General features: G+C 39.1%; 2 protein-coding genes across 3 annotated transcripts in view; one reads left to right on the top strand and one right to left on the bottom strand.

The window, feature by feature from the left end:
• Positions 1 to 696: 696 nt before the first annotated feature.
• Positions 697 to 6,504, top strand: igflr1 (IGF-like family receptor 1). The gene is made up of 8 exons (XM_041792605.1): positions 697 to 838; positions 955 to 1,147; positions 1,285 to 1,312; positions 1,398 to 1,448; positions 2,614 to 2,701; positions 2,780 to 2,863; positions 3,042 to 3,146; positions 4,888 to 6,504. The coding sequence occupies exons 1-8, from the start codon at positions 754 to 756 to the stop codon at positions 5,211 to 5,213; spliced, it is 960 nt and encodes a 319-aa protein (XP_041648539.1). The 5' UTR covers positions 697 to 753; the 3' UTR covers positions 5,214 to 6,504.
• Positions 6,505 to 11,845: 5,341 nt separating this feature from the next.
• Positions 11,846 to 27,072, bottom strand: part of kmt2bb (lysine (K)-specific methyltransferase 2Bb) — a 32,432-nt gene continuing 17,205 nt past the window's right edge. For both annotated transcript variants that reach the window (XM_041792423.1, XM_041792424.1), the window contains exons 18-36: positions 26,788 to 26,889; positions 25,749 to 25,859; positions 25,519 to 25,595; positions 25,172 to 25,395; positions 24,963 to 25,066; positions 24,021 to 24,158; positions 23,654 to 23,812; positions 23,449 to 23,566; positions 23,271 to 23,349; positions 22,314 to 22,474; positions 22,048 to 22,215; positions 18,880 to 21,928; positions 17,799 to 17,908; positions 17,544 to 17,681; positions 17,161 to 17,413; positions 15,237 to 15,344; positions 15,016 to 15,099; positions 12,829 to 12,958; positions 11,846 to 12,201 (exon numbers count right to left, since the gene is read on the bottom strand). In XM_041792423.1, coding sequence (XP_041648357.1) covers positions 11,926 to 12,201; positions 12,829 to 12,958; positions 15,016 to 15,099; positions 15,237 to 15,344; positions 17,161 to 17,413; positions 17,544 to 17,681; positions 17,799 to 17,908; positions 18,880 to 21,928; positions 22,048 to 22,215; positions 22,314 to 22,474; positions 23,271 to 23,349; positions 23,449 to 23,566; positions 23,654 to 23,812; positions 24,021 to 24,158; positions 24,963 to 25,066; positions 25,172 to 25,395; positions 25,519 to 25,595; positions 25,749 to 25,859; positions 26,788 to 26,889 — 5,589 coding nt within the window. In that variant the 3' untranslated portion in view covers positions 11,846 to 11,925. The remainder of the gene's footprint in view (positions 12,202 to 12,828; positions 12,959 to 15,015; positions 15,100 to 15,236; positions 15,345 to 17,160; positions 17,414 to 17,543; positions 17,682 to 17,798; positions 17,909 to 18,879; positions 21,929 to 22,047; positions 22,216 to 22,313; positions 22,475 to 23,270; positions 23,350 to 23,448; positions 23,567 to 23,653; positions 23,813 to 24,020; positions 24,159 to 24,962; positions 25,067 to 25,171; positions 25,396 to 25,518; positions 25,596 to 25,748; positions 25,860 to 26,787; positions 26,890 to 27,072) is intronic.

Below are 27,072 nucleotides of genomic sequence, written 5' to 3'. Positions count from 1 at the left end.
TCCACCCCTCAGTTTCGACCCCTTTTGTGGTTGCAAAGCATGATTTTACATACCTGGGTGTTAAAATTACGCCAACTATCAGTAAAATTGTACCAGCCAACTACGACACCCTTACAGAGATAGCTACACAACTTATTAACAGATGGAACACGCTACCTACTTTTATGATTCGGAGAATAAATGTCATAAAAATGATAATTTTACCTAAATTCCTGTATCTCTTCCAATCAATACCACTTTCTCCTCAATCCTCTTTCAAATGTTACAAAAAACCTTATCCAATTTCATATGGAGAAACAGATGTCCAAGACTCAGGCTCTCCTTATTATATATGCCATATGACAGAGGTGGATCACAGCTACCAAATCTTAGGTGGGATTTCTGGGCACTTCCAATTAGAGAAACAATGTTCTATTTTGCCAAGGAGAAACCCTATCATGGATAATAATGGAATCCAAATTGAATGCTGTCCCTTTAAACTTTTATATTTGTACTCTGCAGATAAGAAAACTCTTGAAATCAACAAAAAAATCCTTGTCTAAAGAACACAATAATGGCACACTGCCCTCACGTATTTGGGAAAGGAAAAGAGCTGTCAAAATTTACTTCACTCAGTTTACTTCTTTACAGAATGACTCAGGAGCAGGGTCTGGCTCACATTTAGAGAGGTTGTGTGGATATACTAGTACTGTGGGAGGCGCGTGCCTGCGTCTTAAAAACTAAGTCTGTCCTTCACGCGCTGCCATTTAGAAGATGAAGGGCTCAACTAAATGCCCCGATCCGAAAACACGATGGAACAGACGCACTTCCAAGTGTGAGCAGTGTCCTTTGAAGCCAGGTGAGATTATATTTTACTCTATTATTATAGGCTGTATTGTATATAGGCTATTATAGAATATATTGTATTCTATTAAGTATGTTTTGGAACATTAATTTGTGCTTTTGTCAATTCAGGACATGAAGTTACTCCCCACTGTGGTTTTGATGATAACGGAGGTCGACACTTTGGCCCTCATAAACCGTGCAAACCCGGTACTTTTAATGATGGCAGTAGCGCATACTGCAACCCTTGCGCCTCATGCAAACTTGGATTCAGGATTGTGCAGCCATGTAACACAACTGTCGACACCAAATGCGAAGAAACAAGGTAAGAAAGCAGGCAGCGTTAAAGAAATACCACGAAAAGCTGCAGAACTGCGGGGGTGTAAATATCAGCCTCGACGAGCTCTTTGTGTCGTTTTGTGTTAAGTCAAAGCCTGTTTGATATTTCCTGATTTTCCACAGAAACGAGACAACAGACGTTCCAGACAAAGTGAGAAAACTGCTCCTAGTAATGATGTTAACTTATGTGGAGTTTGAATCGCCTCTATATTATCTCAATGTCCCTGTCTGTTTAGGGAGATGAACCGTCTCAGATACACCCAACGTTTTTCAGCAACGGCACAACGGTAATTGTTTGTATAATGACTGATGATGACGTCAGTGGTGTGGTGCCACGGAGAATTCACGAGAAATGGAAAAAAAAAACCCACACTGAATATATTATTTCATCGTTTGAGTCGTGGGAGGAGACTCTTGATGAGCTCAGAAGGCAAAAACACGACTTATCTGTTATTTAGAGCTATTTTTAATGCCTGAAACTTCTGCAGGGGTGGAAAGGTGCCAGACAGCCGCATTTTTCCACAGCAAAGATTCTCGATTAGTGATAAATCTGAGTGTTAAAAGAAAGAAGTTTTTTTGCTTGACGAACACTAGCCTAAAATAATGAATAAAAATAATAATGATAATAATAACAATAGTAGGCTAAATGAACCTAAATCTTAATTATGAGTTTAATCAAAATTGAGACTTTTGAGGCCATAGTTATGACATTGTATATTATAATTTCGACTTTTTTAAAATCCCATAATCATAACTTTTCAGTCAAAATGTCTACTTTTTATCTAATATGACTTACTATCTCATCATTTCTACTTGATGTCTAATAATTCAGATTTTTTTTCCATAAACATGGCTTATTTTAAAATAATTTTAACATGATTAAAAATGACTCATAATCTGGTGATTACTCCTTTTTATCTCAGAATTTTGACTGATTAGATAGCAGGTCATAATTTCTTTTTTCCAAATTATTAAGACTTACAATCTCATTATTCTCAATTAATATGCATTTTCTTTTATTCTTTTTTTTTTCTTCTCTTTTCTTTTTTCAAAGATTTGCTTAGTTTCAGATTTGTCTATTTTAAGTGGCGGAAATTGTCCTCCATATGCACAGGATAAAATCAATTAGAGGTAAACACTACAACTTTGACTGCAGACTGCAAAATAAACACAAAACAGGTGCTCTACATTACAAATAAATGCAAGAAATAACCAGGTATAATAAAAAATACATGTAATATTATATGTACTTTCTAAAATCCATTTTTAATGTTTATGAAGTGACGCATGGGTTCATTATCCTTTCCTCCTGTTATTAGAACTTAAAAATGACAGACTGCTGGTAAAACTGCATGACAGCTAATTCAGTTTGTTGTGCTTGAAATGAAATAGAAACAAACACTGCAGCATGAACAGTCCCAACAGTTTACTTTTTTCCCATTTCTGATTCAGAAAAATGGATTCACTTCATCCCCACATGCAGTAACTACAGCACAAGTCCTCTTCGATGGTCATGCTCTACCCAGTCATGTTACACCGTGTAAGTTCAGTAAAGTTAAATGGAAGAAGAAAAATAACACAGGAGTCATCATTTAACTGTTATTTTTGACATTTGCAGGGTCAGTACCATTGGCTATTGTTCTTCCCCTCATTACACTTGTACTGTTTGCTGCCTGTGTCTTTTACATGAAGCAGAAAAAAGGTAAGCATTTAAAATGAACAGCTTAAAAAACACATACTATGGAAAAAGTCCTCTGTGGAAGTTGAAGACTGTAAAACAGCATATAGATTTGACCATTGTTTTCTATTTAGGTTAACAGTTAAATAGTAGGATAGTTCATGTAAGTCATGTGTATTTGTAATGTTTGGTTTTGTCACAGGTCAAAACACAGCGATGAGTTACAGCAGAAGATCACCATACATTAATGCAGGGTTCTCTCCTCTTTCTGCCTCATCTGCTAAAACTGATCTGGATGAAGTTCTGAGTAAGTGGAAATGACACTGACATCTTATAATGCACGGTATTAGATCCTTACTTTTAAATCAGTTCCAGTATATTCATCTCTGACTTTAGGAGTCAGCTGTTTCATATCTTGCGGGATTTGTAGCTTTTACATTTTTTTTTCTCTTTGGGGTATTAACAATGGGCTGCATTTGTTGACCACTTCCCACGTTTATTTTCTTAAATGTGTCCTTGTAAATGTTGCGGCACAAAGTCAGCTACATGATGTCCTCATGAACAGCCAGATCATTGTCTTCTTGTTGGCTAATGTCAGCGGTATTGTTCATTTAAAGCTTGCGCAGTTTGTACTTAATTAGTCCATGGAAATGTGTTCAGTGCCCATAGCAAGGCCTTATGCACACATAAAAACAGATCACAAAGGGCTGAAGAGGCAAGTTGGAGAAGCCTGAACAGGCTTACAGCTAGAGTTATAAACCCATAAAGTGACATATAAATTATACCAACACATAAAGCCACATAATTATTATGTGAATAAGTGTTAATTTCTCCTAGGTGTCCATGTGTTTAACAAGTATTACATTAATGCTTTTCAGTATAGCCCAGTGATATAAAACAGTAAGACTGCACTAGTTTAACATAGCAGTATGTGCCATATGAAGCAAAAGAAAGCACAGATTTTAAACAAAGATCATGTAGCAGAAAAAAAAATCTGAACATGAATTTGAAGAAATAATAACCACACAATGTTTTGGCAGTACAAATGGTAAAAATAAAAATAGTGAATAAGAGCAGATAAAAAAACAACAACAAAAAGATCTGTGCTATTGTAGATGATATAAAGATGTAGCACACCCACTTTACACACTGTCTTTGTTCATGGTCTGAATGATTTCCATGGGTTCTTCAGGAGTCATCTGAGTGTTTGTGTTGGCCAAATCTTTGTTCACATAAACAGAAATATGCACATTGTAACTATGACATTGTTGTCCATCATTGTTGATTATTTAAAGCACAGCCTCACTATATTATGCATAAAATTTCATCCCTTATTAAGTCAGTATTTAGTAGATGCAACTTTGGCTGCAATCACAGCACTGAGTCTGAGCATAGGTCTCAATCAGGTTTGTGCATATGTCCATACTGCAAAACTGCTCAAACTCTGTCTGGTTGCAGGTGTAGGTTGGGATCAGGTGTAAACAGCCCTTCTCAAGTCCAGCCTCAAATTCTCTATTAGATCCAAAGGTCTGAACTGTGACTCGGCCAATCCAGAACGTTCACCTTGTTGTCTTTAACCATTTCTGTGTAGCCTTGCTGTATGCGGGTCATTGTCTTGCTGAAAAAAAAAAAATCTTCTCCCAAGCTGTAGTTCTCTTGCAGACTGAATAAGATTGTCCTCCAGGATTTTCATAGATTTTGCAGCATTCATTTTACCCTTTACCTTTACAAGCCGTCCAAGGCTAGCTGCCGAGAAGCACACCCACAGCATGATGCTGCCACTACCGTGCCTGACATATGGGATGGTGCGTTTGTGGTGATGTGCAGCACTTGGTATCCACCAAACCAATAGTCTTGTCTTATGGCCAAGAAGCACAATTTTGGTTCTTCCACTTGGCCATGGAGTCTCTCACATGCCTTTTGGCAAAAGTACTAATTTGTCCACTGCTTTGGCATGCAAACACATTTTCCATGCAAGTAAAACTCACTGAATTGAACTGAACTGAATTAAGATTAATGCATCAAGTCCCTCACCTCTTTCCCTGTAGGTCCTGACATCCTGTCAGCTCCATTACAGGCAGTTCTAGACAACCTGGATGTTTTAGAAGAGCTGGTGATTCTGTTAGACCCAGAGAGCCATGGAGTGAAGAACACCAAACATCTCGCCTCTCACTGCTCCTTCTCCGCCACCTGGATTACTTACACCTACTCAATGAAGGACAGTAAAAGCCCCCTGAAGGCTGTGTTGGAGGGACTCACCAGCAAACACCCTGACTGGACAGTGGGCCATCTTGCCAAGCTGCTCAGACATATGGAGCGCAATGACGCCATCGCTGTCCTGGCTAAAATCCAACTGAATGAGGTTATTATGTAGCATTTCATCCACCTGTAAAGTCTTTGATCACTTATGTTGTTTTTTTTCATGTGTGATCATTTCTGTAAGACTTAAAAATCTTGATGTTTACCAAATTTCAGTACTATGACAGTTGGCTTGGACTGCTTCCTTGCTAACTTCCTGGCTAATATTAACATTAGCGTTGTTAAATAAGGCAAAACCTCCCGGCTAATAGCAGGTAATGTTTGCTACCAAGTGTTGATTACTAACGGTAGCTGTTGTTACCAAAGTCATGACAGCTGTAAAGTGGTGAGACAACAAATGAGGACAGCTCTAGTTGCATTAACCAAACAGGAGGTCCTGAAGGATTGTGTCAGATTGCTTTGAAGATTTATATATCATATATCTGACGGTATAAGCTCCTGTATACAGCTCCTAAATGCACTCCATTTATTTTTGCACATGAAGACATGAAGAATTATGGTATCTCTGTGGCTCTTGAACTTCTTTCTTTCTTTCCTTTGAAGGATTAAGTAAGAACTTAAAAGATGGCTTTTAATTTTGCATCTTTTTCATCATATTTACCAACGACAACAGGGCAATATGACCTGCAGTTAATTTTCTTCCCTTTAGTAATGGTAAAATCATTTTATATTTTGGTCATTTTCCACCTTATAATTAGCATATGTATTGACATAAACATTAAGTCGATGCTCTTCTAGCAAAAAGGCATAGGATGAAGCCTTATTTTTAATCCCCTTTTACATTATTTTATGCCTGCTTCTTTTGTATACTGAGCAATGAAAGAAGGTAACAGAAAAGTATCGATGCATTATATAGGCACAAAAATCTCATATACATTCCATGTACATTAGTGTTCATGCTTCAGTTTTATATTTGAGAGCGATTTTAATTTTGTTTTGATCTGTTTGCACTTTTTACTATCAGTTTCTCAAACATTTTATATATGACAAACATATCTGTTTTACTTTTTTACATCTTTATGTTTTTATGAATAACAGTTTGCTCTCTCATTTGAAACATCAAGCTTGTAAAATCAATCATTTCAAACGTAATCATTTTGAGTGCCTGTGAATTTATGAATTATTTGTTTTGTCATTTTTAGTTTGTGATTTCAATCACTCACTTGTGAAGAAAATTAATCATATTGGAATTTTTTTTTTCTATTTCTCCACACAGTACGTTGGCTCATGAGTTAAACCTGTTTTGTGTCAAGGCACATTTGAAAATCTGAAGAATCTCATACCACCCATGTCAAAATGTATTAATAAAAATCATTCCTATTACTGAGAATTTGTGTGGTAACAGAATTAAGGAGATAAATCTGTAAAAGCATTCTTTTAAATACAAATAAGAAAAAAAATCTGATTTATGCTCAATGTGTACTGACACAACTTTAGTTCCATGACCCCATGATGTGATTTCAGGCAACTGATGATTACTTGGGGACTCTGATGAGGACTTCTTTGTAATAAGTTAAACACACAATTAAGCATGTCATGTTCAACACCTGGTGTCAAAACTTTCAACTAGCTTTTAAATAGAAAAAGTGTAGACCAAAGGCTGATTGCTCACTTGATAGTCAATCTAGGATGATGATATTGCGTGGAATATGGATTTTATCTATAAATTCATAAATATTGAGAGCACAGAGATTTTTTACATGTACTCCAATCAAAGTTGCAAAGCTACTTGAGACAGTTGTGTGATGGCATCAGAGTACAATTACTCAGCATACATTTTTAACTTTCATTTTTCACCCCTGTGATTAATTGAAATTAAGTGAAGGTTTTGACCGCACTACTAACAATTCACATTCATAGTAATTTTGGATGAATCAAAAGCATTTTGAAGGCACCCCAGTTAAGAAAGACTGAGTATGTGTATGAATGATGCTGCAGTAATGGTATTATATTACAGTATTGCAGGAGCAAAAAGCAAAGAAAAACACATCAATATTAAATCTTAGTCCACATAGCAGTGACCCTCAACTGGCAGCACAAAAAGGCCTCCCATACAGCCCCCTAAAGACTATTAAATTAAAAAAATAAATTAAAAAAACATGCTTTTTTGTTTAATATCTTTTGTCTCTATATTCCTATATCTAAACTGAGCACAAAAAGTAAGTAAATTTGTGTTTGGTAGATTATTTCTTTGTTGTAACAATGCTTCTTGGCAATTCATTTTATACTGTTGGAAAGCCTGTTTATTTCCCTTTTAAATGGTGCCACATTTGTAAGGAACATGCATTTGTGGGATGAGCAGCGGAGCTGAGTATGTGGGTTGCACTCATGAAAAATGTGCCAAATCTTCTCTGCTAATGCCAAACAGCTTATTTTGCCGTTGCTATTGACTTGTTTTGAGCTTCTGGTACCCCCCAGGTGCTGCCAGCACCTGTGAGCATGGACCCTACGACAGTGGTTAGTAGGTGTCTGCTCCAAGAATCGGCATGGCACGTTTGACTGATCTGGATAGGGCAACTTCTGGTGTTCCACAAAACCAAGTTGCAGCATTGTTTGGAGTGAACCCTAGTACCATCTCCAAACTGAAGGCAAAGTTCCATATAACGGGGGATGTCAGAGACAGGCCACCAAGTGGGCGTCCCAAGAAGGCCGTTTCCTCACCCTGTCAGCACTTAGGAACTGTAGGCTGTCTTCTACAGATTTGTAGTCAAGGGTTGCAGGACGATATGGCTGACAGCTCTCTGCCTAGACTGCACGCAGCCAATCTTCGGTCTCATAGGGCTGCCAGGAAGCCTGCCATGACTGCCCTTCACCATCAGGCCTGTTTGCGCTGGTGTTGGCAACACATGCACTGGAACCTGAACATGTGGAGGAACCTTATGTTAAGCAATGAGTTCAGATTCTGCCTACGGCAGTTGGATCATATGGTCAAAGTGTGGAGAAGATGCGGAGAATGCTATGCTGATTGCTGCACCGATAAGAGTAACATCTTGTGGTGGAGGCAGTGTGATAGTGTGGGGCGGCATCTCTCTCACTTGAAAAGTGAGGCTTGTGATCATTGGAGGCAATCTCAATGCAGAGAGATATCAAGATGAGATTCTGCAACCAGTAGCAATCCCATATCTCCACAGTCTGGGACCAAACTCTATCCTCCAAGATGACAATGCTTGCCCCCACAGAGCAGGGTTTATCAGAGACTACCTCCAGAATTTGGGAGTGGAGAGGATGGAATGGCCTGCCAGCAGTCCTGACCTTAACCCCACTGAACACTTGTGGGATTAGCTTGGGCGTGCTGTTCGTGCAAGAGAGATCAACACAACCACTTTGGCTGACTTACAACAAATGCTGGTTGAAGAATGGGCTGTCATCCCACACCAGTGTGTGACCAGCATGAGGAGGAGGTGCCAGGCAGTTGTGGCTGTGCATGGTTCTTCCACACCCTTCTGAGGCTCGTGTTTGTTAAATTAATACATTTTTAAATTGCTGATATGTCTCGTTTCTTCAAACTTCAATCATCCAATCCACCAAACACCAAACAAGAGTCAATGGCAGAATCAGCTGTTTGGCATTGGTAGAGAAGATATGGCACATTTTTCATGGGCACAACCCACATACTCAGCTCTGCTGCTCATCCCACAAATGCATGTTCCTTACAAATGTGGCATCATTTAAAAGGGAAATAAACAAGCTTTCCAGCCGTATAAGATTTCCTGCCAAGAAGCATTACATCAAAGAAATAATCTACCAAACACAAATTTCCTTACTTTTTGTGCTAAGTTTATTAAATCAACCATAAAAACAAACAGTATTAAAACAATTGATCAGGAATGACTTACTTTTGGCCCCTTTATAAAAAATATCCACCTGTCAGATAAGTATGTGGTTATCATGCAGCCTATTAGTATATACTTAAGTCTTTTGTAGAATGCATTTTTCCCTGTCTGAGATTTAAAAAGACATTTTTTGTTATCTGCACCTGTTTTTCACCAATCAGGACACAGCATAAGCATAGTAGTCAAACCCAGAAATATGGAGCTAAAATATCTCAATTACTTCCTCGTGGCTGGCTGCAGTATGGGCTGATCTCATTGTTAATATGCTAAAAATGGAAAGAAAAACTAATAATAAAACAATAATATGTGAATTAGACCAAACTATTTATTTTAAAAGTCTAGCCCTCACAGTGTCTGTAAAAAAATAAATTTGGCCCATGTAAAAATGTAGTTGATGACCCCAGCTATATGGCTTGGATCTAATGTCCACTTAGGGCTGCCATTACTCTTTATTTTATCACTTCACATTACTTAAACATTTTCTCTTTTGACTCTCTTACAATAAAAAATGAAGTGTTCAAACATCTTAACATCTTTATTAAGCAAATAACATTATAAATAAAAAAAGTGCATAGAAAAATTAAACAGGTTTAGAAATATGTATACAAATATTTACAAACTCAATGTTTATTTGTACATTGTAACAAAGACGTAAATTTAAAGATCACATATTTTCTCATTTTTGTCTTTTATACACTTACTTTAAAATAACCCTACTTTATATATATATATTTATTCATTTATATATGTGTGTATAATTATATATATATATATATATAACATACAGCTTTCTTAACAGATTCTGGGAGAGATGGTCATGATAACTTAAGGTTTTGACTAGTGCTTTGCATCCTTCATTGCAAACAAACACAAAATGACCAACAGACGCACCCACAAACACGCACGCACACTTACACGCACTAGTTCTGCAGGACATTAAAACCAAACTACTCTTAAATTATCATCCTCTCTTTTTGCATCAGTATTCCCAAACATCTGTGTAAACAGCTGAGGTAGAATCCTTGCAAGGAGTTGGGAGTGACTCTGCTTTTGTGGTCAGCTGGGTGTGATTGACATGAGTGAATCTGGGCTCCATCCCAGTGATTGGACATGCAAGAGGGGAAAAGGGATCAAGATGGAGACTAAACATGATGGAAAGTTGTTTCAATGGGTTTGAAGGGAAAAAATAAAAAGATCATGATGGGCCTGGGGAGGCAAACAGTGCTCACTTTACTCCTGTGGCTGATTCTAAGATCGTCAGTATTATACAAGAACAAAAAAATAATTAAATAAAACAGATTCTTTAAAAATACCTGCTTCAGAACAATTTGTCATAAAGGCTTAATGCATGACAAGACTGCCCCAAAAGAAAATTCAAGTAAATTAGTGAAACAAAGGACATCATTTAAATAAAAAAATAAAAAAGAATACATTTTGGGGGAGATCTATTAACACACTGGACCACCACCTTTTATACAAAGCACAACCTTTTACCATTTAAAATAGAAATCAAAACATGAATAAATAGAACTATCATTTTGAACAGTGTGAATTAGATTAGCCTCATCAATGACAGCACCGAACATCAACTAAGAACAACGTTAAAGATCATTTTAAGGTGCTGAGTGCGTCTCTCAGCCCGTTTTTTGACTGAAAGTTATCTGCAACAGCAACATCAAAAGTGTGTGTTCTCAAACAAACATGGAGCTGAACACACACACAAACGCAGTCAGTGGCAATGCTTTTTTTTTTTTTTTACCAGTGCTTTCCCTGATTAAGATCAACTGAGGAAGGTTTCACACAGGTGGAATCTGAATTTTTGATGGTTACTTATGTGCAACTGCAAGTTAGCAAAGTCTTATTGCAATAGGTAATGAGGATCTGCCATGAAAGTTATAAAATGTATATTTAAAAAACGGATAATCACCACAACTCTGCTTTTGGCTTGGGTAGTGTTTGCTACATACACTGTACATCAAGACCATGTTAAAGACGTGTCTGTATTTATAAATATGACACTTGACCGTGCTATGCAATACTCTATTTAAACCTCAAACAGGAAGAGCATAAGTGTAAATAGCAAACCTAGGATGTGAAGTGTGAACTGAGAAGACACTTGATAAACTGATGATTAGTAGAGAACTACTCGAGTGCATGCACTGAAGAGGAATAGCCTCAGCAGGGTGAATTAACAGCTAAATCATTCCTGATTTATCACGGGTTTTAAAGATTTTTCAAAGCTTAGCACCATGGTTGTTTTTAATTCACGACAAATAAAAGTGTAAAAAGAAAAAACATATCTACAAAATGAAAACAGTTGAATGTAAGATAAAGAAATAAGGGTTTGTGTAAATGTATGGCTCAAAAACGGACCATAAGGGGCTGTGATGCTCTGGACTAGAGGATGGAGTAATCTTTGACAGACTCCCTCCTCAGAAATACACATTGGGGAATCTCTCACAGCCCAGCTCTGGGTTTTCAGCAATGACTCAAACAGATAAGGCCTGACGTGTTAATCCATTAAATTCTGTTGGTATTGTTCATGTTAATCCAAGAACCTTCGTACAATTTAAATATGGGTTTCAAATGTCATGTTCTCATGAACGTTAAAACCACTTCCTCTGCTGTGGTGATGACGGTGTGCCAGCTGTACATCTGAACTCCTCATGAGCAGAGGTACCCTGTCAACACATACTAGGACAAACATTTTTTAAAGTTAATGCATGATCTGTAAATTCTCCTCGTCTTCTTCTGCTCCAAAATCCACAAATACCCATGTGTCACTTCAGCACCGTCAAATGTCCCCGACCGGTCTTCATAGTGCCCCACCCCCCACCCCGACAGCCTCCCCAAGCCCAATCCAGTGCCACCTTAATTTAAGGCTTACTAGTAAACAGGTTGCCCCACTTCTTTTCTTTTAAAAGGCGAGATTTCTCAGTTCAGGAAACGGCGACAGCGCCGGGCCCCACAGTTGCAGCTGAGTTTGTTGCTGGCATCTTCAATTGGGAACTTGTAGTCGTAGGTAAGCTCCTCTCCTCTGTAGATCTTCCTTAGGGCGAAGATGACGATGTGCTTCCGACCCTCCACGTTGATCACTCGGGAGTAGCAGTTAGGCTCACAGGAGTGGTTGATGAATCTCGCCGCGTTGCCATGCATGGTCGCATCCACCACGTCAAAGTCATCAATGCGGAACATGTAGCAGCCGATACCCTGTGGAGGAAAATAAACACCCTTTTGTTCATCTTCTACTTAACTTTACCAGCGTTCCTACAGACTTTGAAAATCTAATTTGAGACATTTTAAGACATGAACTGAGAGAAATCAATACCGCTTTTTGCATAGTGAACTGTCAATGATACAAACGGTCAAAAATGAAAGGCAAGAGTGATTTCTTTGTACACTGAACTAGGGCTGAAATTTCGGATTTAATCTACAGTTTATGCAATATTAGATGGTGTAGTGAAAATACATTTTTGGGAATAAATTACCAAAGCTGATGATTTCAGGAACATTTAGTACCCTATTCTATCAAAATGCAGTAAATAGTTAAACAGTTAATACTGGTAGGCTATGTAAAGGCTGCACTGCTGTTACTTGCTTGTAAACATGCACATATGCATGAAAGAAGGATAAAAATCTGATAAATTAGCCAGTAAACAAAAGGCATGTGCCATCTAAAATGTAAGGCCTCTAATAAGTATAAATAAGTCTTTTTATGGCCTTAAATTCCAATTTAAGACTCCAAGGATCTCCAGCAACCCTGTTTACATGAAGTTGTAGCAGAAAACTAAATGATATTGGCTTAAAGGTGATCGAAAAAATAGAAACCAGACCAACCTTTCCGTCGTAGTACTTCTCCCTTTTGTCAGTGAGCACTGCACGAATGACTATGCCTGCATATTCAATCACCATCTCCCCTGCTTCAATGTTCCTCTTGCAGAACAGACCGCGACCATGGATAGCAGACCTAAGACACAATCACACATATACATAACATACATTTGCTGGGATCCTGTCAACACACATGTAATCTTCTTCCAATTTCAATTAAAAATACAAAAGCTAAAATAATTTGGATTGACAATAGAAAAAGGCTCATTATTACACTTATGAATATCATAGAGTCTGTTTATGTAATGACTGGAGTACATCTAGGGTTCCAGTCTTTCCTTGCCAAGTGTTTCACAGTTTGTTTTGGACAGCAGCTCCCTCTCCTTCTCCCTACTAAAAAACTTGCACTAATGTCACATTGGGCAACAGCCACGGAATTTTTTTCTTGGGTGGTTTCTCAAGAAAAAGTCCATACTTCTCTGAGATGACAAGTTTTAACTGGACCACAATGACCAACGTGATGAGGAAGTTGTTTCAAAAGGATTAGGTCAGCCTTTTCATGTTTTGGTCATATGACTCACTGTCTGACAGTGTAATTCCACATCTGGCACAAATATCATCTCCAAAAACTAAGGTCACAATCTACGAGGGTTCTGTCAAACAGTCTTGTCTTGTTTCAGACCAATCTCATCAGTTTCTGAAGCCATTTTTATTTTGTTTGAATTTATTCAAAAACAAATAAACTTAGCAAAAAATAAGGAAATTTGTGTTTGGGAGATTATTTCTTAGTTATAATAATGCTTGCTGGCAATAAATCTTGTATCATTGGAAAGCCTGTGATTTTTCCTTCAAATGGTGCCACATTTACAAGGAACATGCATTTGTGAGATAAGCAGCAGAGCCAAGTATGTGGGTTGCGCTAAATCTAACAGCTAAAGTGCCAAAAACAGCTTATTCTGCCGTTGACTCTTGCTTGGTGGATTGGATGAAGTGTGAAGAAACAAGATATATTGGCAATTTAAAAACTGATTAAAAACAGGAGCCTGTGGCATGTGGAAGGACCATGCACAGCCACAATAGCCTGGCGTGGTTGTGTTGGTCACTCTGGCATGAAAAGCATGCCCAAGCTGATCCCACAAGTGTTCAATGGGGTTAAGGTCAGGACTGCTGGCAGGCCATTCCATCCTCTCCACTCCCAAATTCAGGAGGTAGTCTCTGATAAACCCCGCTCTGTGGGGGCGAGTGTTGTCATCTTGGAGGACAGAGTTTGGTCCCAGACTGTGGAGATATGGGATTGCAACTGGTTGCAGAATCTCATCTCGTTATCACTCTGCAATTTAGATTGTCTCCAATGATGATAATCCTCATTTTTCCAGTGAAGGAGATGCTCCCCACACCATCAGGTGCTTACAATTGGGCACCTGATTTTCATGACATGGGGGTACCAGAGGCTCAAAACAAGAGTCACAAGAAACAGCATGATAAGCTGTTTGGTACTGGCAGAGAAGATATGGCAAATTTTTAAGAGCACAACCCACATATTCAGCTCTTCTTATCATCCCACAAATGCATGTTCCTTACAAATGTGGCACCATTTAAATAAACAGGCTTTCCAGAGGTATAGGATTTATTGCTGGCTGGCATTTTATAAATTCCAGGGGAAATTCAAGCAATTCTTTGTTACAACAAAGAAATAACCTACCAAATACAAATTACCTTACTTTTTGGGCTAAGTTTAGTTTATATTCTACTTTAAGTTCTTCTGTGTGTTTTATGCTCAGTGGTTGTGTAATCTCAGTGAACTTAAAAACCTTTACTAACCACTATACAGGTTAAATGCTGGTCTTTATCCTGATGTAGGTAAGCAGTGTGAAAACTAAGCTCTGAAATAAAACAAAAATTAAAACAAGATTTTTATAAAGAAATATGTATATGAATGGGTTTGACCTACTTTCTTTAAACAACAAAGTCACCACAAAGTAGAGGGGACAAGTCAAGTGATTGTTGCTTAAATTTACTACCTATGAAGTTCATTTTCAATACTCTGTCAGAATTTTACAGCTCAAAATGTATGGGCAAATTTTATTGATTCCACAGTAGATAAGTAGCCTATTATTTCCCCAACTGGCTCTCCAAGTCACAAAAACATCTGCATCCGTAACAGAGAAACTGCGAACAAAATTCACTACTGACCTGTACACGCCTACAGCCTCCTTGGATGTTCTTTCCAGATGTCTGAAGCGCATGGCCATGGGTAATTCCAAACTAGTAGCCCGTCTAAAAGAGCAGATGAGGATTAAAAAACAAGCATGTAAATGATAACATTTTAATACTGTAAACAGAAACATTTTCGATGATGTTAGTATCTATTACATATATTGATAACTCTGTGCTTATGACAGTGCATGCATCACCTGGTTGACTTCAAAAGAACTTCATCCTCCTCATCATCATAAGGCCCGATGTCAGGAAGCTGTCTGTGCTGAGAAGCTAGGAAGTTAAAAATGTCAAAGGTGGATTTCCTGTTAAGAGGAAGAGAAAATGTTGGGTTCAGATGTGAATAAATGCATCCAATAAAATATTCAAATAGTAAAATAGTAGCCAAAGCACGAAAATACAACATGTAATGCATTTGTAGTCGTTGAATGAATACGTATGGAAATTGAGAATTGATAACATACAGAACTAGATAAAATTGCAATTTCAGCTGAAATTGCATGGGGATGCTGGGAGCTGAACTTTGGAAGAACTGCTGAAAATAGCTGAAAAAGCAAAAAATAGCTGAAAATAGCATAAAAAAAATCCCTGAAAATAGCATTACATAGCTAAATAGCATAAAAATAGCTGAAAATAGCATACAAATAGCATAAATAGCTAAAAGGCATAAAAATGGTTGAAAATTGCATAAAAGCTGAAGAGTACAATACCTGACTAGTAGAAAAATGTAAATAAAACACTTAAAAAGAGAGCTATTTAGAATTTTGTCTCAAGATTTACACTTAAGCACATTGTTTTATAATATTGTTCAGATGAGTGCATAAAAAAGATAAATTAAAGCCACTTGTATGTGACAGTTTAAGAGAGTGTTGATGCGTGACATGTGCGTCTGAAAGACTCCCAGGTTGCTATGGTGATCAAAGCCTGTATTACATCATAGCTAATCAGTCACAGCTGAGATCAAAGCTAATTAGTCACACCTGTTAAAGTTTCTGTGAAAAATAGCTCAGAAAACTGAGTTAAGTGGCCAGAACATGAACTCAAACAAGGGCAATTTAAGCTCTACTTGTGAAACCTAGCAGAAAACCAAAGGTATCATGAGAATCAACAGAAGTTGTTGAACGTGGTGATATGTTTTTGTGCGTGGGAAGCGATAAATCATGGTTCGAGATAAAGTTTAAAAAGTGTTTCTGAAAGCCCCCACTGAGAACCTCAAGATGGAACTTTACATTAGTGCAGGTGAACAGCTGTAGGGGTGTCGGTCACGCTTTGAAGCTCACTGTGCGAAAACTATTGATCCTTTTGAACTCAAATCTTTTTTTGTGAGCAAGTGCAGATGTGTGGCTACATTTTGTTGTTTATGTTATAACTGTGGACTAAATATTTTTTTCAGGAGAGCAGTTTGTTTGGGAAGTTCTGCCTCTATTTCACACAGCTTCTGTGCTCTGAAGTGTGACATCATCACTCTAAGGCTCTTCATTAATATTCATTAAGTTTCATCACTGATTATAATAAATCTGTAATCAATAATATGAATCATTCCTAAATAGCTGAAGAGTTTGTCTACATTTTAAAGCAAAAATTAAGTCTGTATGTGGAAGTGAGCTGAAGTTATAAGCCTTAGAAGTTGAAGGAGTTTAGAGGATTTAAAGAGCTGGCCTATCTGAAATCATGTTATTTTAGTTTAAGAAAAAGCAAAATAGTTGAAAAAGTATAAACAGCATAAAAAAGTATTATAAATAGCTGAAAAGAGCACAAGAAGCTGAAGAGTATGATAGTAGAATAGTAAATATATCACAAGGAATGGTTCAAATTTTCAGAAAAGCCCCATTCATTTGAATGGGAAAAATTTGGTGGAAAAGTTAATTTCTTTTTCAATTATAAAAGTTATAAATAAGAAAAGATATAGCCATCATGTCCTGAAAGAGCTGAATGCAGAATTCCGCATAGAAATAGAGTATTTCAGCAACTGGTGTCCCATTTAAAGAGAGAATATGCTGTAAAAATACACTTCTAGTAATTACCAATAACAATGAAAATATTAGCTGGAACTAAATATTGAGCTAAAGGAGCATAGCTGGGATTTTTTTTGTCCATTGTTATGGTAAATGTTGTTCATACCTAAGGTAGACCTCTGACCGTGCACACCCGCTGGGATTCACAGGGAGGTCGTCCTCCTGGCTGAACTGTTTGAAGAAACGGAAAGTATGCCGTTGACAACGATGGGCTCCTTCAAGCTGCTCCAGCAAAAACACCACTGCATCGTGGACCAGACCAAACATTCGGGCTCCAGTGATCCTCTGAAAGGTGAGAGGTCTCAACCGTGCAATAGCTCGGGCCTCCTGCACTCCATCAATGACTGCTTTCCACGCCACTGTAGGTGGGGTTGGGATAGAACAAAAAGAATTATCATAAAATCTTACAGTATTAATGTTAAGGAAACTCTAAGTATTATGTGAAAACATTAAATTACTAAAGGTCTTTCTTTAAAACGCTGGCCTTACCCTCAATACTATCTGCCTCTATACTGAAACCATCATCACTGGTAATCTCAAATCTTAAGTGAGGCTGGTCTTTGTTGGTTTGAAATTCCTCATCTTCTTCGGGTGACAGTGGTTCATCATCTGATGCAGAAGCAGCACCTTAAATTAAAAAAGAATATTAAACTATTTCATAAAAAACATCATTGGTAATTTTCATTCAGGGTCTGGCAGGCCCTGTTTTTTTTAAGTTAGTCGTTACATATGCACTTGAAATACCTGAGTATCTCTTCCAGTCAGTCAGGGTGCTGTGTCCCACTGGTTCCCATGCCTGTTGATTGCCTTGTTCACCCTGTTCACCATGAGACATGTAATCCCAAGGATCAGACCTGAAGGAGAAATAAGGGACAAATTTTAGAAGCAAGATTTCATACCCATGAGGCCTAAGTTGAATTGCAATAAATTGTTTTGAATCTCTTGTGTTTTTCCAATATGAGTCCATGCAGTGTTTCCCACAGGATTTCAGGAGACTGTGATGGGGGACCCTAAACCTTCTAAAGGGGGTCTAGAGAGCATGATCAAACAGGAGAAAAAATAGACATTTTGCAGTTAAATGCATCAGTTTTGTGTTTTTAGAGCAAAAGGAAGAGGCTTCCTATATTTATACTGGACTTGATATTTTATGTTTGTTAACCTAAATAAAACAAAATCCATTAAAATGTTACAAGAATTTAATTTGTGTTAAGTTTACATTCTAGAGAGAAATAATCAGTCATTATTAACACTGGTTTCTCCTCCCCTGTTAATGTAACTCAGGAAATCATAGAATCACAGGAACAAAGAAGTTTACAACTGCTTTCACTCTAACTCATGAAGGAATTCTGAATTATCCAACATATAACTAAAATCAGTGACTAATTCACTCAGCTAAAATTGAAATCTTTATCCTGACAGCTACTTTCCCTTTCTCTGCCTTTAGGGGGTACAAAGAATTTTTTAACATGTTTTAAATCCATTATAAACAGTTTTGTTATTTTCTGTAAAGTGACACATCTGGCTGAAGCTCTGTCTTATCAAACCCACACTCACAGCTGACAGGATGTCAGCTTTATGAAAATGGAACTTGACCTTGAAACTCTATCATTAATTTAAATTAAATATTTTGTAAGCACATTAATTCAAACTGGTATGTCTACCTGTTACATGGTTTTATATTAATATCATAGACAGACAGTTTCAATGCAATTATTTGGACATAGAAAAGTAAACTTAAAGCTCCTGTGAGGGTTAGATTTTTGTGGCATAGCAAAATCTGTTTGTCAGTGAATCAACAAGGACAAAAAACAGGTAGAAATCTTACCCTGAGCTCCCCGAATCACTCATGTGCTCCTCCTTTAACTCATCCAGGTTAAGCACACCTTTCACCGTTGGGGTCTTGATGCGCACTCCTGAAGCCCTGCTGGACATGCTTGGAAAGGTCGGTCTGTGGCGCTCTTCATCCTCACTGATGGGCTCTGGCTTAAGGAAGTCAACCTTTGACTTCTTTGTGACAATGCGGTCTGAAAGTGAGGACACCCTCTTCATGCGGACATGGGTGCGAGGGCGGGGCGCTTGGACCTGTGCTGGTGCTGGTGTTGGTGATGGATTGGGAGGCGACACTGGGGGCTCTGGTTCAATCAGCAGACCAGGTGGCAGAACCAGTGAGGAGGGGCTTAGTGTTCGAAGCCCGCTCCACTTGGGTGTGTAGTTACTCGCCATTGCTTGGTTGATAATTGCTTGAGCACTCTCAGCAGGAGTCATTGGAGGATTCTCAGCAGCAGGAGTGGGCTGCCCTGAGCTCTTGGAGCACTTTGATTTCCTAGATGTGCTGGACTCTTTCTTCTTCTTTGTCTTTTTCATCTCTGCAGTTTCATCCTTTGGTGTTTTGGCATTCTTCCTTGACTTCTTGGCATTAACAGAAGCCACTGTACCATTGTTGTTGTTGTGGGTAAGCAGTTGTGTTATTGTGGTTGGATTCTGAACTGTGGGTGTAACTGGTGGAGGACCGGACGTAGACGCATTGGCCCCTTGGGGTGGCGCACTCATATTACCAGCTGCCGCTAGTGTTGCGGACAAGGCGTTGCTTTGCAAAAGGTTGGCAATCTGAGTGACACAGTTGTAAGAGGGGGAGTTGGGAGTAGGCAGCTGAAAGGTGTTGCTCTCTGGGTTTTTCACAAAGATCTGTCCAAGACGATTCACTAGCAGGACATGAGGGGTAGGATCCACATTTGGCCCGCCGACCTCCTTCACTGTGAGGATGGCGTGTCCAGGTAAAGCCGGGTGAACCACTGGCTGTTGTGGCTCTACAGCCGGCCTAGGGGCAGAGAAATTGATGGAGATGGTGTGACCCGACGGAGCCACAGATGAAGAGCTGTAGCCGTTCAAGATAACAGGGGTTGAGGTGGTTTGGAGAGGTGTTTGAGCTGCTGAACACTGCATTGGCAGTCCAGAAAGAGATGACATGGATGCAGTTGAAGAAACAATTGTGACACCTGTAGGGCCAAGTGGCTGTGTTTGTGTGGAGATTAAAGGAAGAGAGACAGTTCTACAGGTTCCTGCTGGAGAACATGCACCCGATGTAGCTAATAGCACTGGATCACTTTGTGGGCCGACATTTAGCAGTGTTTGCGTCAGATCTCCAACTGGACTGAGGGTGGTTAGTTTGGCAGACAAAGGTCCTGTGGGTGTTGACTCCTCTGTGGATGTTACAGGCTGAAGTGTTATACTTGTTAGAGGAGGTTGACTCATTCCTGGCATACAGGGAAACATCTGCAGTGAGTCTCCAAGGTTTTGAGAGGGGTTTGGTCCATCTGTAGACACCAAAGGAGAGGGCTGAAGAAGATCCAGCATGCTGCCCTGACTGTTTTTAGCAGACTCTGCTAATGAGGGTTCCTCTGTATTAGCCAGTAAGTGGTTCATTAGCCTAGAAGTCCCATCTGTTGAAGATGCAAAGTGGCTTCTGCTGGGCTCTAAGCCCAGGGGTTTACAACCATCAGACTCTTGGGCTTCAAGTGATGGTCCTCCCAACAGGGGAACCATCTCAGTCATATGGGGACCTGACTCACATCTCTCTAGGACAAGAGATGATCCAGAGGTGAACTCTAAATGCGATTCTTGGTATAACTCCTCTGACAATGATTTCTCAGGCACCTTTGTGAGTAAGCTAGGCAGAGCATTATGAACTGGAGCAGGAAGCACTGTTTCCTGATTGAGCACAGGATGGTTGGATCTTTCCAAGTTTCCAGATATGGGTGGGTCTTGAGGTAGGTGATCTGTAGGGTTTTTATTGTTCGATGATGCTTCAGTGGGCAGACTCTGGACAACCTGTATTTCATTTGGCATTTCAAATTCAGTGACATTTTTGTTATTTAGGTTTTTGGCTTTTATCTGAGCTTGACCAGAGCCCTCAACTTTCTGAGTATCATCATTGGTAACAATACTTGCATCACTCTCAGTACCATCATCAACACCATCAAGCTGAGCCAAAGGCCGAGATGACGGAGAGGAAGGCGACTTGGCACGATCTTTTGAACTGGGACGGGTGACTATTGTCCGTGAGAAGTCAAAATAGTGCTCCATATCATCATCTGAGGAGGTGTTGCCTAAGTCATCCCTCGTTGACGCTGCAGAGCGTGGTAAGTTTGCAACAAGACTCTTCCTCTTGTGTACCTCTGGGGGTTTTGCCCAAAATTCCTCCTGATCATCACCTTCCACCACTATCTGCCCTCCACAGTTCATCACCACACCTTCGTTAAGGAGTGTTTCTTCAATCTCTAGTTCTGTCCTCATCTCTTGGTCCAGACTCATGCTGGGATCTTTGTGGAATGATCCATAGGGGAAGTGGTCCTCACCTTTCTGTTGGTCTACATCCTCCTGGGGAGATGTACCGTTAGCTGGAGAGATGTCTTCAGGTTCTGGAGAAGCTAAAAAGTTGTGCGGCACCTCCACTGAGTCTGGCTGGCTAAGATCAAACGACAGGCGATTTCTGGGTAGATGAATTGAGGAAGAGAAAGACAGACCGGGAGAGGAAAAGCCTCCTGTGCTGTCCTGCCAGGGAGACTGAGGGAAGAAAGACGATGTCATTGTATTTCCAGAGCATCGGACAGAGGAAGCACTTCTACCACTGGCTTGGCGAGATGGGGGAGAGTTAATCAGGTTGTCAGTAGCACAAAGTGGAAACAGGGGGGAGGTGGGATGGGAAGATTTTCCTGCACGGAGAGAGACTGATCCACCAAGAGGACCCAGGTGAGGAGGAGACATGTGACTGCGGGGCCCTGTGGTTTGGGAGTGTGGACTATGCCGGCGAACCCTTCGAGTCTCCTCCAGATCACTTACAGTTAAAATATGATGAGGTTTCGCCTGCACAAGTCCTGAAAAAGACATAAAAATAATGCAATAGTTTTACACTTGAGTAGATTTGATTGGATCACATCTTTTTCATTTGTTAATTTGAGGAATTCTTTGCCAAACAGAAAAACTCATATGTTACCTGGGGATGGCAGTGGTCGGGACATTCCCCCAGCTGGCCTTCTGGTTTGAGGATAGCCAGGAATCTTTGGCCTTGCACCATGTTCTGATTTAGCCGGTGGTCCTGGGACAAAGGTATCTTCTGATGGGGTTTGGGACTCTGCTGTATCAGTCTCTTGTACTTCAGATTCTGCAGAGCCATTTAAGATGTTTATAGAGCCATCTTTATCTATCAGCATTGAGTAAATCACTTCCTTTTGTATGGTAAATTTTAAGGTATATACTCACCAGGCAGTGCACAGGGGCTGTGAACAATGGTGTGATTGTCTCCTTGGTCAGGCATCTCCTCCACAGGCTTCTCAGGGACAGATGGACGAACCTCTCGTACCGTGCATGTATATTTGCATCGATGCAATGGATTGACTGTACTCCAGTACCAACGAGAACACCTAAGGAGAAAAAACACTTTTCAAAGTGCTTATTTAAAATTGTTAATGAACATGTTCAAGGATGTAATGATACCTTATGATAAAATTAAATAGAAGAGGTTAAGAGGATAAAGATTTTATGGCGGCATAAGAATGATTAAAAAGGGGGTATTTAAACAAGAACAAGACCAAAAGAGGTGGGCAATTACAGTTTCAATAAAAAAGTATTCACTCCTGGGATGTTTTACCTTTTTACTGATTTATTAAATCTGTCATGGTCAATATAATTTAGCTTTGTGGACCAAAAAAAAAAGCATAGAAAGTACTGTCAATTAAGAAAAAATGTAAGGTACTAAGTGATTGTATAAATATTCAGCTCCTTTAAAGTGACCGAATTCAACTGAGGCTCTTAAGTCAGCTCTTAAGAAAAGTCCATCCAATGCTTTCTTGCCTTGGTGCCAGAAACACAGGCTGCAACTCAGGTTATTTAAGGAAAATTTCCCTGCTCAACAAATGCAGTTTTTAATAGCCATTTTCAACAACAACAAAAAGAATTACTCTATAAGAATTTAGAACCAGAAATTAAAGAGGTAATACTTTTTGTAACCTGAAACAGGACAAAAGATAACTGGCATTCAAGTGTAAAAAATTTGAAAAAGTATCATTGTAACTTAAATCTACTTCTCTGTTCAGAAGAAATCATAGAAAATTGTCATAAATATTTTACTGTGAACCTAATATTGTGATATATTTTGTATTGTGAGTTGAGTGTATTATTACATCCCATCAAAGAGAATACAGAGAAAACCCAGCTTACTGAAAACCGACAGGGCACAGCTTCCCTTTGTTAGCTGACAGTTCACTCAGCACACCCAGCTTGTCAATCTGAAGGGAACCTAAGTATAGACAATGTGAATGCAGCTTGTTAGTTCAAAATACGATAATGTGAGTCACAGTTGACAAGTGAGGGGATGGGCAATAAAAGATGTGAATACCAATCATCACGTTGATCAACTCTGGTTCAATTCCAGTCAGGAACTTCCTGCGGAGGCTGATCCCTTCAAAATCCACATAGACCCTACGGTTTACTTCAAACTCCTGACCAGTTATCATCTGTAGGATAAAAAATAGTGATATTACCATCCAGCATTACAAACCTTCAAATACAATAACAGACAAGTTGAAAGGGTAATCTGTTACCCTGCCGCTGATGAGATGTCGATGTTTGTAGCAGTAAACCTTCTTATCATCCTGGAACACACAGTGGCGGGAGCGGGCACACATAAAGTGGTAGTTACTTTGACAGGACGTCAGGCAGCAGCCCACCGTAGCTCCTGTCTGGTTACATCGTTCACATCGCTAAGAGAGTTAGGATTAAAGGTGTAGAGAGTCAGAGCGGTAAAGGAACAGAGAAAACTGTGAGGGCATGTGCTTATATTAGAGCAGACCTGCTTTACCAAATCAGCTGTTATATGTAAGTAAATATTCTACAATAAATATCAGAATCCAAGTTACAAAAGGCATTAAACTGGCAGGTCAATGAATGGATATGATAGATTTAACCAACCATCAAGCGCCCTCTTGTGACTGCACTGTGTACATGCAGTAGAGATCCATTGTCCTCTTCAAACACCTCAGCTGACCACAGACAGCAGTTGACATGTGCCCACTCATTTTGACCTAAGAACAGCAAACGGCCTGCATCCTGAAAAACAACACAAAGTAATTTGTTGACCCCATGAGTAAATCATTAATCAAGGAGATTAGGACTGAGGCATTTATAAGGTGTCATGATTTAACCCTTGTGGAAAATGTCCTGTTTAATGAGTTCAATTTTACTGGCCACACCCAGGCCTGATTACCGCCAGATTTGTTGGATCAAGAAATCACTTAAATAGAAGCTGTCAAACAAAGTGAAGTAGGATAAAAGATCTTTAAAAAAAAAAAAAAGCATCATGCCACGATCCAAAGAAATTCAAGAACGAATAAGAAATAAAGTGATTGGAATCTGTCAGTCTGGAACAGGTTACAAAGCCATTTCTAAGGCTTTGGTAATCTAGCAAACCACAGTCAGAGCCATTATCCACAAATGGAGAAAACTGGGAACAGTGGTGAACATTCCCAGGAGGGGTTGGCCAACCAAAATGACTCCAAGAGTGCAACGACGACTCATCAAGGAGGCCACAAAAGAACCCAGAACCACATCCAAAGACCTGTAGGCCACACAGGCCTCAGTTAAGGTCAGAGTTCATGGTGGAGGGATGTATTTATCTTTTTTACTATTTTGTTTGTGTGTAAAGCACTTTGTGCTACATTGTTTAGTATAAAAAGTGCTATACAAATAAAGACTGATTGATTGATCACAAAACCTGTTGCACGGACAAAATATCAGCTGTAAATTTGAACGTTTTTGAGCTAATATCTGCCAATACCGATATCATGTCAGTAATATTGTGCATTCCTGATAAGTATATTGTGAGCTTATTGTCTTGTGTGATACATCACTCACATTCGGTTTCAGGTCCCCATATTTCTGGCACAAGGAGCACTGTCTCTCATCTTCCTTGGACCATCCAGTGTCTAAATCAGCTTTAGAAAGACGGCCGCGTCTCCCTATTCAAAACAGACAGGCAAGACTTGAAAGGCCAAAACTCTGTACAAGACACGAACATGCAAGTTGCAAATTCTATCATGATCTCTGTGAATTGAGAGCATTACCTTTGAATTTGAGCCTCACAGCCCTGCTGGTGTTGAAGTGGTTGCGGGTTATTGGTTCCCCAGACACCGGAGAAACAGCTTCTTCTTCTTTTACATCCAAGATCTGCCCGTTGTCGTCCTGCAGTAGACTCAGTGGAGCCATCGATGGGAACTCCTCTCTTTCGTGCCACTGTGCATAAACATGCTCCGACGTAGGAGGTTGAACAGCGTGGGACAGCATCCCCCTGTTAAAGAAAGAAGTGTTCAAGAATTTCTGCATGTTATCATGTTTTGTACGGACCATGGATGCAAAAATATAAAGTTCAAAATAATGTGTACTTGTAAACAAACCAGCAGAAATTACTCACATGGGTAAGTCTTTGGTACATGGGTTCCACACCTTTGGGTCTTGGCTGTTGAACCAATTAAAAACCTCCTCCAGGAGCTACAGAAACAAATCCCTTCAGTTAATCACAAATAATAACAAACCTGAATAAAATAGACACTCTGTAACAACATTTTACAATCACTAAAACTTTAAGTTGCAAGATAAAAAAAGATACTCCCACAGAAAATGAATAATTTCTGCTCTTCATACCTTTAAGTAGTAAGAGCGCGCTAAAGCAGTGGGTCTCTGCTCTTCTGGAAGATCCTCCTCTTGCTCAAGCCTCTTTCGCACCACCTGAACCACATCTTCATGGAAGGTTTTCTGTATGAAATAAATAAAAAAATAAAACAGCAACTGAAAGGGTGCACTAAAAAAACAACTTGCAGAATTATTACTTTGAAAAAAAATGTGTGCAATTCATTTTTATGATATATTTAGGTGAATTTTTAGACAAAAATGATGAAAAATTTCAGGTTTTAGATACTTAAATGTAAGCATTTTCTTTTTTGTTATTTGTAATAAAAGCTCTGAGTCAGTGGTTCTCAACTGGTCAGGCATCAGGACCCACCAGCACCACCTCATAAGAAACTGCAGCCCAAAGTTTAAAAACTGTTCGACCACTCAATTTTTGTAATGAAAAATTTTGTAGTTTGAAAACTAAATGTAACAAAACATGATGGCAAGATGTAAATCAAACATGATTACAAAGCACATTGTTGCAGAAGGGCATGCACACATTCTATTTTATTCAATTTTCCCAGCACAGAAACCTTATTTTTTGAGGAACCAGCTTCTTTATCCAGGGGAAAGGAAATAAAGAAGTTGATATCTTAAGAAAGTGACTAAATTTTGGTCACCATCGCATGAAAGAAATGTATGATTGTGCTGTATGTCTACTTAGGGCTTCTGTACTTCTGTACATTTTTTTCCAGGCACACTTTCGTGACCCACTAAAATCAGCTTTGTGACCCACTTTTGGGTCTTGACCCACCAGTTGAGAACCACTGCTCTAAGCTATGGTGTGCTGGTCCAACAAATGAAGCAATGTGAAGATTTCACTTTCAGCTCTCGGGAATAAGATGATTCCTTCTGGGATCGATTCAACTATTAAAGACTAAACAAATAATTATTTCATTATGGGGCAGACTGATTGTTTTACAGAAATAAATCTTTGTCTAGCCCTTAACATTCATCTACTGACTAAATTGACACAACATATGGGACTTATGTTGTTATGTTAAAAACTCACCAAAGATGTATAAAGGCCCTTATCAAACTTCTTGCCAACAGCTCGGAGGTCACAGGCCGGCTGTCCTTCTGTTCCACTTTCAGGATCAACCAGTCTTTCACACTGCAGCCATAAACAAAACAAATTTGACTCACTGCATCAGTACAAATAAAAATCGAATAAGTTTAATTTCCAAACCACATAGTGAAAAGAAATGTAATTTCAAGCACAGAGGGGACATTATCATATATGATTTTATTGGACTTACTACCTTAAAAATATTTTCTTAGTAAAAGACAAATACAA

The sequence above is a fragment of the Cheilinus undulatus genome, linkage group 8 (assembly GCF_018320785.1).
Source record: "Cheilinus undulatus linkage group 8, ASM1832078v1, whole genome shotgun sequence".
In the NCBI taxonomy this organism is placed as follows: Eukaryota; Metazoa; Chordata; class Actinopteri; order Labriformes; family Labridae; genus Cheilinus; species Cheilinus undulatus.
This window is presented reverse-complemented; position numbering and strand designations above follow the sequence as displayed.